The sequence below is a fragment of the Sapajus apella genome, unplaced genomic scaffold, assembly GCF_009761245.1.
Source record: "Sapajus apella isolate SASKATOON/1434 unplaced genomic scaffold, GSC_monkey_1.0 scaffold17, whole genome shotgun sequence".
NCBI lineage: Eukaryota > Metazoa > Chordata > Mammalia > Primates > Cebidae > Sapajus > Sapajus apella.
Genome location: NW_022436957.1, coordinates 6,891,304 through 6,903,777, shown reverse-complemented (window position 1 = coordinate 6,903,777; position 12,474 = coordinate 6,891,304). Strand labels below are relative to the sequence as shown.

The 12,474-nt window shown below is 42.8% G+C and overlaps 1 protein-coding gene across 3 annotated transcripts; it reads right to left on the bottom strand.

Annotated features, from left to right (window-relative positions):
* Positions 1-1,811: 1,811 nt before the first annotated feature.
* LOC116556643 (cytochrome c-type heme lyase) lies at positions 1,812-11,716 on the bottom strand. Of its 3 annotated transcripts, none has more exons than XM_032285895.1 (7): positions 11,645-11,716; positions 10,836-10,977; positions 8,050-8,201; positions 7,479-7,627; positions 6,296-6,415; positions 3,949-4,035; positions 1,812-3,326 (listed from the first exon to the last, which is right to left on the bottom strand). In XM_032285895.1, the coding sequence occupies exons 2-7, from the start codon at positions 10,933-10,935 to the stop codon at positions 3,128-3,130; spliced, it is 807 nt and encodes a 268-aa protein (XP_032141786.1). In that variant the 5' UTR covers positions 10,936-10,977; positions 11,645-11,716; the 3' UTR covers positions 1,812-3,127. The 3 variants fall into 3 exon arrangements, with proteins under 3 accessions (XP_032141786.1, XP_032141784.1, XP_032141785.1); XM_032285893.1 differs by having other exon boundaries at positions 11,542-11,710; XM_032285894.1 differs by having other exon boundaries at positions 11,579-11,710.
* Between the last annotated feature and the right edge of the window lie 758 nt (positions 11,717-12,474).

The following is a 12,474-nucleotide window of genomic DNA, read 5'->3' as shown; positions in this document are numbered from 1 at the left end:
TTGGTGGGGGTGGGAGTAGGGGGAATAAGGCCAGAGGATGAGAGACATAGATTCTATCTCAGCACTTTGATTTCTGTCCTTGCCACTGTCAGTCATGAGGTGACAGCTAATATTTGCCAAATATTTCCACCCTCAGGCTCTGTTCTCAGTGTTTTTAGGCATCATCTCAAAGCTCAGTTGGTTCTATTACTCTCATTAAAGGGGAGATACATACAAGATCATACAAGTCTGACAGGCACTGCAAAGGTGAGACAAGAAATGTGTATCACTTCACTTTCCCTAGGACACAATCTCTGGGAGAGAGAAAACATGATAACTCAGTAAAGAAACTGATAACCATCTCCATATATTCAAAAATACTTATGTGAACTCGCACGCTGTTTACTACCACAATGTATTCCTTAAATTGGAGTTCTAGCATTTACCACCATTTCATTTATACTGTCCACAAAACTGAGTTCCCTGCAAGTAGGGTTATTAGTCTGTTCTCATACTGCTAATAAAAACATGCCCAAGACTGGATAATTTATAAAGGAAAGGGCCTTAATGGACTCACAGTTCCTCATGGCAGGGGAAGCTTCACAATCATGGCGGCAGGTGAAGGAAGAGCAAAGAGACGTCTTATGAGACAGCAGGCGAAAGAACTTGTGCAGGGGAACTCCCATTTAAAGAACCATCAGATCTCCCGAGACTTATTCACTGCCACGAGAACAGTATAGGGGAAACCGCCCCCATGATTCAATTATCTCCACCTGCCCTTGACACATGGGGCTTGTTACAATTCAAGGTGAGATTTGGGTGCAGACACAGTCAAACCGTATCAGGGTCATACCTTTTGCAATTTTGTATTCCTAGTATGATGCACAAAGTGGACATAACTACATTTTGTTAGCCAGTGAACTCATAGGAATACTAAATGTTAATATGCAATCCATTTGTAGCTCCACCTTGTCTGCCAATACTTAGCCCAATGTTTAGTAATTTGTCTGATTCTGAATAGTGCTATTTCCATAGACACAAGACTTAGTTTAAAACCCCAGAGGAGGCCAGGCACGGTGGCTAACACTTAAAATTCTAGCACTTTGGGAGGCCGAGGTGGGCAGATCACGAGGTCAGTGGTTCAACACCAGCCTGGCCATCGTGGTGAAACCCCATCTCTACTAAAAATACAATTAGCTGGGCATAGTGTCACGTGCCTGTAATCCCAGCTACTCAGGAGGCTGAGGCAGGAGAATTGCTTGCACCGGGACCTGGGAGGTGGCGGCTGCAGTGAGCCGACATCACACCATTGCACTCCAGCCTGGGCTATAGAGCGAGACCCTGTCTCAAAAAAGAAAAAACAGAATATCCTAAATGAGTTTCGAGCTGTACCTGAAAACGCCTATCAGTATTGACCTCTGGACCCAATCAAGCATAATCTAGACAAAGCAGCTCTGACAATCCAGGAAGCCATGGTTTTTTTCTGTAAGTGGTAAAAAGATGTATAACTGTTGGATCTTGTCATCAAGTTTGCTTATCTTAAATAATACCATAGCTCTATAAGAGGTGAATCCTGCCTTTGGCCTAATTTTTTGTTTCCAGTTACAGTGCTTTATTTTTCATAAGAATGTCTTATCCCACACTCACTCAGTAGCACTTAAGACCACTCCCCAAAATGCCAACTCATTATTTTCCTCTACAGTTTAAAAACATGTGATTAGTAGATGAGAAAGTGGCTGCTTTGAGTAGGGAGACTATAGCATTGCTTTTATAAAGATAACATGTCTGAAGAAACATCGTTAAGTGTAAAATTACTCTGAAAAATTTTCAAAACCTGTGAACTATCAGCTTTATTTTTAAATATACAAGTATTTTGAAATGTAGAGTTTAAGGCTATTGTATTTCTTAAACTCCACACAAAACTGACAAATCCATACCAAATTAATCACAGGCTGCCAATTTCATCCACTAATTTAACACTAACAGCATTCAGAATAAATTAAAGAATTTAATAGTATAGACAGTTTAAAAGAAAACAGCAGTCATTTGTAACATGCTGCTATAATTAGAACAACCAGTTTATGGATTGCTGGTACAAAAAATGTCAATGGCAAACTTAGAGCTTCCTTAAAACAAACCAAAAAACTCTAGACCAATTGAGTTGATGCAAACATTCTTCATCTCAGAAAAACACTCATCTTAGGAATTTTAACACTCAGCCAAATATAAAATCATGTTTTACCGGGGACCATCACTGATACTGGGACTTACCCCGCGCTTTCAAGGTTTGGGTTAGGCCAACTTCTGGGGGTTGGGGGGAGGGTGGAGGCTGCCAGCAGAGGAAGGAAAGAGATTCGAAGTTGGGATAACTTGTCAAGTGCCAAAGACAATGAGGTGATCTGTTTGTTGGAAGCACAGTTACATATCAGAATAACAGGAATTAAAGGGAACATTTTTTTAAAAGGTATGTTCCAGAGCATAGTGTAGTTGAAAGTACTCTATAACAAGGTCTAGTCCAAGACATTCATATAAATCAGAATTTGGAGAGAATTTTGCTGAGTACCTTTCCAGTATATAACTTTGCATTTTGTTAAAGGTCACAATAATATCACAGGAACTTTAGAAATAATAGTAACTTTTTTAAAAAAAGGCATAACTACCTTTCATTTATAATAAACAGTTTTGGTTAAAATATTTGGCCAGATGAAAGCTCCTGAGCATCACTGCGGACTCTCAGGTTTTACATCTTGAGTATTCCTGAGAAAACAGTAAAAAAAAAAAAAAAAAAAAAAAAAAAAAAAAAAAAAAAAAAAAAAAGCAGTTTTCATCACTTTTTAAATGCTCTTTTACAGAGGTTGTTCCGGCTTTTCTAGATGAAATACACAGGCAATGCTGCAGGTAAGGAAAAACTGAGGTACTGCTTCCCACTTAAGCTAAGTAGGAAGAAAACAAAATGATCTGCTATAAACTGCAAGGTACAGTGCAATTCAAAAGTGAGTAGTGCATAGTATCCTTCGCTAAATGAAGGATAAAGTGTGATTACCCACTTGAAGTTACCATTATATCATAAGTGCAATTCAATTTGGGGAAAATAGTTTAATGTATCTCTCAGAAAAATAGTTTATATTTTCCCATCTCAAACAGTGCTTTACGAGGTCCAACGCCACCAAGCGACTTTCATTCTGTCCCATACTGCTGAAAGCGAATCCAAGGCAGGACGGACGTCCAGGATGGTGAACTGGTAGTCCTTGTTGACTTCACCACCATCGTAATAATCAATCACATATCTAACTTCCGTCCCGCAACGGTTTATGATCCAATCGTGCCTATCAAAAGGCAATTCATACCTGGAATAAAAACATGCCACTGAGTGTTAAAATGCTTGCTCTAAATTCAGTCCCAGTATAAGCCGTGAGAAAGCTCAAGAAGCACATGCAACCACCTGCTCCCAAACACCTAACTGGGGAAGTCAGTCAGACTTGAAGAATCACACAGTGAGCAGCACTAAGGGAAGATGGCACTGAAGAACTGTGATGAGTCCAGATCAGATGACAGCTCATCTGTCTATAAAGGAGTAAGGTCAATAGGAAGTGATCTAGGCCAGATCTAGGTCAGCTGACATACTGCAGTAATGCAGGTGTGAGCAAAGAATCTGAACTATGCTGGAAAAGAAAGGGAGGATCGCTAAGTGCATAAACCCAAAAAGACAGATCATGGGAACAGTAAGAGGGCAGATCCAAGAACAGGGATGATAACTCCATTCAACCCTATGATAAACAGGAAGCAATCTACTACAACCTAATACATCTGCCCATTAATGGGCAAACTTCAGGGAAAGAAATAAATCTACAGCTGAATATGGATTAAGTTTTGCAAGATGGCACTGCAATTCTCAGATGGTTTTTGTGTGAAGAGAAAGTTGACCCTGACCTGAGGATGGTGAAACAACACTTCTGCGCTGACACTCACCCCATCCAGGAACGAATTCGTGCCCTTGGTGAATATTCTTTTGCTTTCCCTCCAAACCGGATCAATGATGGACCACTAGGACACTCTCTAGAATTCCCCAAATAAGAAAAGTCTGTTAAAATATTTTATTTTCTTTGACAAAAATGATGTTCTGATTTTTTAGTAATACACATTTTTTTCTGTATGTATTTCACATAATATCACATTTACAGAGAAAGGTAAGTTCTAAAATAATTCAAACAACAAGTGCCTATTTGTTAAAAATGTTACTCTTTCCTTCTGCACCGGGTGTGTTCCACTGCCTCCTCTTCCTTCTGGATATATCTATACTGCACTTTGCAGGAGTCAGGAAACAGGGCCTTTCCATTTGGTATAGGAGGACAGGCACATTAAAAACAAACCAGCCTCAAGTATTGTGCATCATGCTTCTTTCTCTTTGGCACAGAGCATCTGGGGTTTTCAGACAAACAAGAAAATCCTATATTCTTCTTTCATTTCAAACCAATGAACAGCTTTTATGAAGAAAGGAAAATGATGGATTAATCCCTATAAATGGATTGTAATTAATGTTGGACCAGTTCCTTAATAACTACACATAAGCTGAGGGGTGGAGTCATAGCTGGCAAATGCACTCCCTCTGCCCGCAGACCCCTGCTGAGGACTCTCTAGGTGCCAGCCCTCTATGGGCACCGGGGTGTAGCAGTGCCAACAAGACCCTCTATGCCCTGTCCTTGTGGAGTTCACAGCTCACCTATAGGCTAGACAGACAGCTGTTTCCCAGACAGAGGGGGTGGTGGCTAAGACAGAAGGCCACCTATCTTGTTAGCTGCTCCCATGCATAAGACAGGCTTTGGTATTCATGTGTCTAATTAAGTGGGAGGGAGAAAAAATTCCAAAGTATAAAGGACTCCTATTTGAGGACTTATGAGTTACTTTTCTTCTTTTAGGAACTGCTCCTTAACATCTCTTCTCAAGAGGGTCACAGGCAAAAAGGTAAACTCAATCTAGGTAAAACTTTCTCCTGGAGACCATAGCATGAGTCTTTTAAAGGTCTACTTAATTTTGATGGAAAACAACTGGAAAAGGAATTGAAACTGACAAAATGAAATTCCCTTTTCTCTTTGCTCCATAATCACACAAGTAATTAGCAGGTGGTCTTAATTATAACACATTTTCAACGTAGGTCACTGCAAACACTTGTGGCTCCTCTCAGGCCAGTGGTTACTGAGGAGAATGTGGTTGCAGTTGTTCCCCTCTCACATGTACCCACCCCAGGTCTGAGGCCCAGACAGTGACAGCCAGGGTGTGCAACTAATGAGCTTCAGAATGCAAACATTAAAAACAAACAAAACTTCTTAAAAAATTAAGTGGACTTTAGTAAACCACTGTTTATGATATAATCTGGCTCTAACCAGCACTAGATGCAGTGCTCTAGATACACCCAGTCTAGGCCCCACCCGAAATAGACTAAGTCAGACACCCTGGGGGTGGGGCCCAGCATGCTGGGTTTTAACAAACCTTCCCTGTGATGCTGATGCACGCTCTATTGTGAGAACCACTACTCTCAACAGAATGAAGTCCTGTCTCCTTTAACACACACAACTGCATTTACCTATTGTCCCTAAGAAAAAGGGCTCTGAGTTAGGACATCTCTCTGTGTTTAGTCCTAATGAGGAGTCAATAAATGCTACTGAGGGAACAAAAATGTCTTTCCTACCTCCCATGGGGCAGATGGCATTTTAGCATCTCCCTTCTCAGACACTCTGCTTTCGAAGGGCTGTGATGCTCCTTCTGCTGAGAGGTGGGGTCTCTGTCCCATCCCCTTGAATATGGACAGGCTCCTGACACTTTGAGACTTCCCAGGCTGGGTCAGAAAAGGAGATGCTTTTTGGAACTCTAGCTATTGGAACCTAGCCACCATGATATGAGAAAGCTGAAGCAGCCACATTCAGAGGCCATGGGCAGGTGTTCTGGCCAAAAGCCAGTACCACTCGTGAGAGGAGTAAACAGGCCTTCAGAAGACTCTAGCCCATGGCTCAGAAGCCATCCTGACCACTGAGTCTTCACAGCTGAGGATCCAGACATCAAGGAACAGAGACAAGCCACCCTTGCCCTGTCCTTGCTGTACTCCGGACCCACTGAATCCACAAGCCTAATAAAATGGTTGCTATTTTTCACATGACTAAGAAGGGTAGCCTGTCATGCAACAATTGTCACTGAGCCATGCCTGCTATATAACATGTTTTATTAGAACAACAAATTATTTGAATAAAATGTTAAAACTCTAGAAAGCTGATAGGAAATAAGGAAGATGCTCCATTTTTTTTAAGATCTCAAACATACTTACGCAGCATGAAGGGCTTCCCACTTCAAAATCTCCTTCCAAGCCTGCTCGTTATTCTGATTGTGAATTCTAATGATATTATACATATCCTTCTGACTGATATCCTCATCTTTCCACTTCCACCTAGGAAAGAACATCTGGTAAAATCTGACAAATGTTCCTGATAGTACCATAAAGTTAATCCACATATTTTCATAAGGTGATTTATTCAACATTCCCCTTTGAGAAAGAACTAAGAATGGTCATTTTCTCTGAATTTAACAGACTTAAGGCTCATTTTCAAGATGTACCCATGATCATGGAACAGCACTATAAATCCAAAGCTACGATAGAAGCATTTAAAACAAATATAGAAGGTTCACCTTAGTCTCTTTTTACTGAGTCACAGTAAGCCAGTTACAAAATCATGAGGTGACATTTGTTCAGATAGTGCCACTGATCAATGATTACCTAGCTTTTTCTAAACATTTTATCTAACAGTGTTTCCAGTTCCTTAAAAAACCTATTACTGGCTGTGATAGTTCATTTTATGTGTCAACTTGACTATGCCACAGGATGCCCAGACATTTGGTCAAATTTTATGCTGGGTGTGTCTGTGAGGGTGTTTTTGAACCTGAGTAACATTCTTATCAGTAGGCTAAGTAAAGTGGATTTCCCTCTCTGCTCCATGTGGGTGGGTCACATCCAATCAGTTGCAGACCTGAATGACAAAAAGGCTGACCTTTCCATGAGTCAGAGGGAAAGACTCCTGCATGACTGCTTGAGATGGGACATTGGGCTTTTCCTGCCTTTGGACTTGAACTGAAACATCATCAGTTCTTTTTGCATCTTAAGCCCACTGGCTTTCAGACTTGGCTCTCCTGGGCTTCCAGCTTGCTGAATGCAGATCTTGGGACTTCTCAGCTTTACATAGTTGTGTGAGTCAATTTCCTACAATAAATATCTTCCTGCCCTCCTTGCCTCCTGCGTCCCCACACACATCTTATTGGTTCTGTTTCTCTGGAAAACCCTGATTTAACACACTGGCCTTGTACTTACATTCTGACAGGTCTGAAAAATCAGGTGATTATAAACTGAATACATAAAAATTTGTTATATTGTTCTGAAGGTAAAAAATCTCTTTAGCATATAACTCTTGGATACATTTGACAAGCAAATTTTTACTTTAAATAATATGCTCACTCACCCTTTCCTTAACATTGCATTCCAGAACATCTGCTCAGAAGGGTAAACCCACTTTTTCTCTGAATCCGCTCTGGGAATGGAAGACTCTTCTCTGACAGTAGACAGTGCAAATGGCTGATCTGGAGCTGGTGTTTGATTGGGTGGTGGCATCTAAATAAAATAAGCAGATTTGCTTTTATAGGATATAAAGTCAAAGGCAATACAATTAACTACTTCCTGGAAAGCAATATGTCACACAAAAAGCACAGATTACTTATTAAATCAGTGACATAAAAAATTCAGACTTCTCAGATAATTTGACTGTTTTTGAAGAGTCAGATTACTGAAGTTGTGTTTCTTCATTGATTAAGTTCTCAAATGTGGTAAACACTATGGTTAAATTTTTGGCATCTCCTTTGAAAAAATTTAGAAGAAATGTCAACAAGGAATAAGAAGTAAAAACTAATGCCAGGATCTTCAGGCATTTCTAAAAACTTTTTTATGACAAGCTTTTCAAAAATGACTTGTCTTTGGAGACTGTACAAGCATCTCTGCATAAAAAGCTCCAGAAAGAAAAGATGAGTGTGGATTACCAGATTTGAAGGATCTAGGTTCTCCTTATTCTCAGCTGTGGTGCCCCTAACGGGACATTCCACATACTCGTAGGCGCGTTCCTGGTGGGCCGGCACAGAGTATGTTTTCTTCTCACAGGTTGGGTCAGATGGCTCTGCACTCACTGGACAGCCTGAAATAATCAAGTATAAAAATGGTGTCACCATGAAGGCAGGACATCTAGCTCTCTCAACAGGAGCCCTAAAGAGCTGAATTTCTGAACAATTGTTTACCACTGTAGGAAAAGTCAGGTTTCTTCTGTTTAAATCTACCAAGAACTGAGCTAGCTAACATTCCAAAATCCTAATGATGAGACGATTCTACAAATGTCCTTTTCCTTTGAAAGAAAAATGAGTACCCATTATATAATGTCACATCCCCAGAAAAATCAGCCAAAAAACCTTGGCAGTTGGAAGAGCATGTGTTATCCATGCCATGGCTTTAGTAACCTGGCTGGATGAGCAGCTGGGAGCTGTTAGTAGAACCTAAGTGGGGACCAGCCACATTCACAGGGTCTCCTTGACTTTCCATTCACTAGTTCCAGAGAAGCCCAGCCAGGACATAACTGCGATCCAGGCTTTCATTACTGATGCATTATCTCAGGTACAAGGAACGGGAGAAGAACAGAGGAGACAACACAAAGGCTATTGGAAAAAAAAATATGAATGCCACTCTGCCTTGTCCCAAGACTGAAACAAGGCACAGGAAAACCACGTGGCCTAGGTAATATTCCCATCAGTCAACAGCCAGAGTTTAACAGGAAAAGGCAGACATTAAAGAAAACATTCCATGACCCATATGGGATCAAGATGCTCATTACAAGGGAAGGTCTGAGCCTAATGAGATGAGCAATAGCAAGCACTATGCCCAAAGACCCAGGATGCTGATCCCAATTAGTGGAGGACTGAGAAGCTGGTTCAGAGAATAAGCCGGCACTTGGAGAGCTGCGACCCAGAAGACAGCTGCTCATGTAATAGAATCTTGGCCTCAGGCAACAGCAGTAACTACAGCAATCCACACGGAAAAGATGAGTTTCCTTTCACTACCTTCCCTGCACTTCTCCTCCCAAGCCCTCATTTCCTGGTAACCTGTGCTGCTGCCCACTTTAGCGGTGAAGGAAGACTTGCTATGCCTTCCCTCTCTACCACTGAAAGCACCAATCCTTTCCAAGTCATGGATCCCAGTTGGGTGTTAGAAAGAAAATAAGGTTCCATTTTTCAAATTGTATAACCAGTAGCCTCTTTGATCTCCTATAGATATCCACATTCTTTACTAATGTAGTAAGTCTGACAGCTCTCCAAGATACACAGCAAATGACATAAAACCAGAGAAAGGGCTTTAGGATCTCCCTGAGGACACTCAGAACAAGAGCATACCTGCTTCAGCTGATCTGTTTCAATTCTTCCTATACAAAGAAACCCCAGAAGAACACCGTCTGTCCTTGTCCAAGGTCACAGAACTTTTGCTGGCTTTGCCACTTACAACCTATGTGACTTGGAGCATCAGTTACTCCAACCCTTAGTTTCCTGACTATAAAAAAGGGAGAAAATCAACCACACAGCTATGACAATGAGAATGTAAGCTCCACCAGGCAAAGCTGCATTTCGTACAATGCTATTCTCTCATGCAGAAACAAACAAGCCCAGCAGTGCTTGGTACAGAATGGGCAGTGACCTCTCAGAATAGGCTGGCTGACTGAAGAAATGAATAACAACAGCACATGCATTAGTACTCAGTAAGCACACTATGCTGCTTCTGCCCCTCACAACTTACTGATTCAAGCCATATTTAAATATGAACAATCTAAAGTAGACATGCATCAATTAAAAATGAAAGACGGCTTTTCCATTTTCATTTTCTTATTTAAAGAATGGACAGCAAGCCCATTAGGTGACGGCTTACTTTTACATAGAAGAATACTGAAATGGCTATGGGAGCAACGGTTATTTATTAAGACAGCCAGATCTAGACAAAGGTTTCTCAACCTTGGCCCTCTTGACATTTGGGGCTGATTCTTTGTTGGGGGTCTGTTCTGTACATTGTAGGATGTTTAGGAGCACTCCTCGCCTCTATTCACTTTCCTCTCAGTTGTGACAACCAAAAATGCCTCCAGATATTGGCAAATGTTCCCTGTGGGAAGTGGGGATTGTCCCCCTCCAGTTAAGACCCACTGATGTAGGCACAAGTAAACTTTGGGAAGTTGGGGCTGGTTTAGAGTACTCACTATGTTCTCATGTACTGTCTCAATCTGTTCGTGACAAGCCTGTGAAATATTATTATATCCTCATTTTACAGATGACGGACTGAGACTTACAGAGCTAACTTGTTTAGAGTCACAAATCTCAATAAAAGGCAAAATAAGGACCAGACCTAGGGTGCCTGACTCCCATGCCAACCAGCCTCAGCAGCATAATACACTGCCTCTTCCTTTAGAGCCTTTCAAGAACTTTTTAAGACACAGTCTCACTGTCACCCTGCCTGGAGTGCAGTGGTACAATCTCGACTCACTGCAACCACCGCCTCCCAGGCGATCCTGCCCACCTTAACCTCCCGAGTCGCTGGTACTATGGGTGCCCACCACCACATCTGTGTAATGTTTGTTTGTTTTTTTTGTAGAGGCAGGTTTTTGCCATGTTACCTACGCTGGTGTTGAACCCCTGAGCTCAAGCAATCCACCACCTTGGCCTCCCAAAGTGCTGTCACAGGCCTGACCCACGGCGCCTGGCAGTGAATTATCTTTTATTTTTATAGACAAAGGGTCGATTACCTTTCATTTTCCCTTCATGCATTGGGCATCCTGAAGGTGGGGATGCTGAAGCATTTGAGGCCTGAACTGCAACAGCAGGAGTAGATGGAGACAAACCCATGGCTGGAAACAGTGCTGACACCAAGCAATTCTATATTTCCACCTGCCAAAACAAAGAGACAGATTAATGTCTCTGGACTCAAAACTATTATTTTATTATTTCGTTATTCCTAATCTGGCCACACCTTGTTCCTCCTCTTTGTCATCCCATGGGCACCTACCGGGCAGGATACCAACTTCGAAGGACAACTTTAATATATTGCTCCCTTAGGGAAATATTGCGAAACCTACACCAACCTCTGGGGGGACGTTTCTAAGGCAGTGAGATTTTGGGGACTGAGGTAAGGCAGTCGCTGAGAAACCACGACACTACCAACAGGTATAGTCCTGAGGCGGGGGTGGAGGTGGGGGTTTCCTAGGAGTCGTGACCCGGGTGGATGAGGGGAGGCCCATTGAGCCCAGACTTGACCCCTGTCCCCAGCGCCTTAGCGAGGGACTGGGGGTCCGGGAAGGGTGCGGCGCATGAAGAGAAATCAGAAGAAAGGAAGGGACAGCGAAGGTCAAGGCGCTGCCAAGTGTCTTCCCCACACCGTCCCAGCGCGTGTCCACCGGCGCCAGCCCGCGGTCCCCAGACCAAACCGGCCGCGGTCAGCCCGCCCTTCTGCACCTGTGCCCTCCCCCGGGCTGCTCCGGGCGGCCGGTACGGCCTTCAATCGCCAACTCGAACCCAGAGCAGCAACGACTTTCGCCACCACCGCCGCCGCCGCCGCCTTCCTCTCGCTCGGTCACCGCTGTAGCCGCGGTCACCCCAGGCGTTCTCTCTTGCCGCTACTTCCTTTTTAGAAGGCGGGACTTCCGGGCACGCGGGAGGCAGGCTGAAGGGTAATATTTTCCGTCAATCACGGAGAGCGGGTTCCGTCCTCTCCGCGCTTCCGCCTATAACCGCAGAGGAGGCCGCTCTCTGGGCCCGCCCCTCAAGGCCAGGAGGCTTTTTCAAAATGCCCGCGCTGGCGGGGAAGGTTGTCTGGTACAGAGGCTTCCCTAGAGTGAAGAGCTCTGCTGTGTATGCTTTATGCGGCAGAGGGAGTGCTTTGGAGGAGTTTTTAAATTTCCGTTTCTTTAAATGTTATCCCATCAGTTTTAATTACAGCAATGATTCAAGAAACATTAGCAGGTGCCCATAACTGCGGCTGGTGGAGATCCAAAAGTGAACAAGACAGTGTTCGGGCTGCCAAGGTCTTCTTCATTAGGTATGTGATTTTGAATGTCTGTATTTTCATTTACCTCCAACAGAAATTTAGCATTTTCTTCCATCAGGAATGTAGGCAACAAATCCTAGTACTATTAGCTACATATGGCACTAATAGACATCAGAGATAAATTATGTCACATATGGTTGTTGTGTCTATCTCAAAATATCATCCATCCACTACTTTGAAATTAAAGTAATTTGATCGTGTTACTTAAAGTGTTAGTAAAGAAACATATATCTTTCTGTATAACTAGTGGATCTGTGAAATACCTCCAGATGCCCCCTGGTGCAGGGAGTGTTGGGGGCTCACAGCTTTCAGCTGAGTCTCCAGGAATTGTCCTCTGCCTA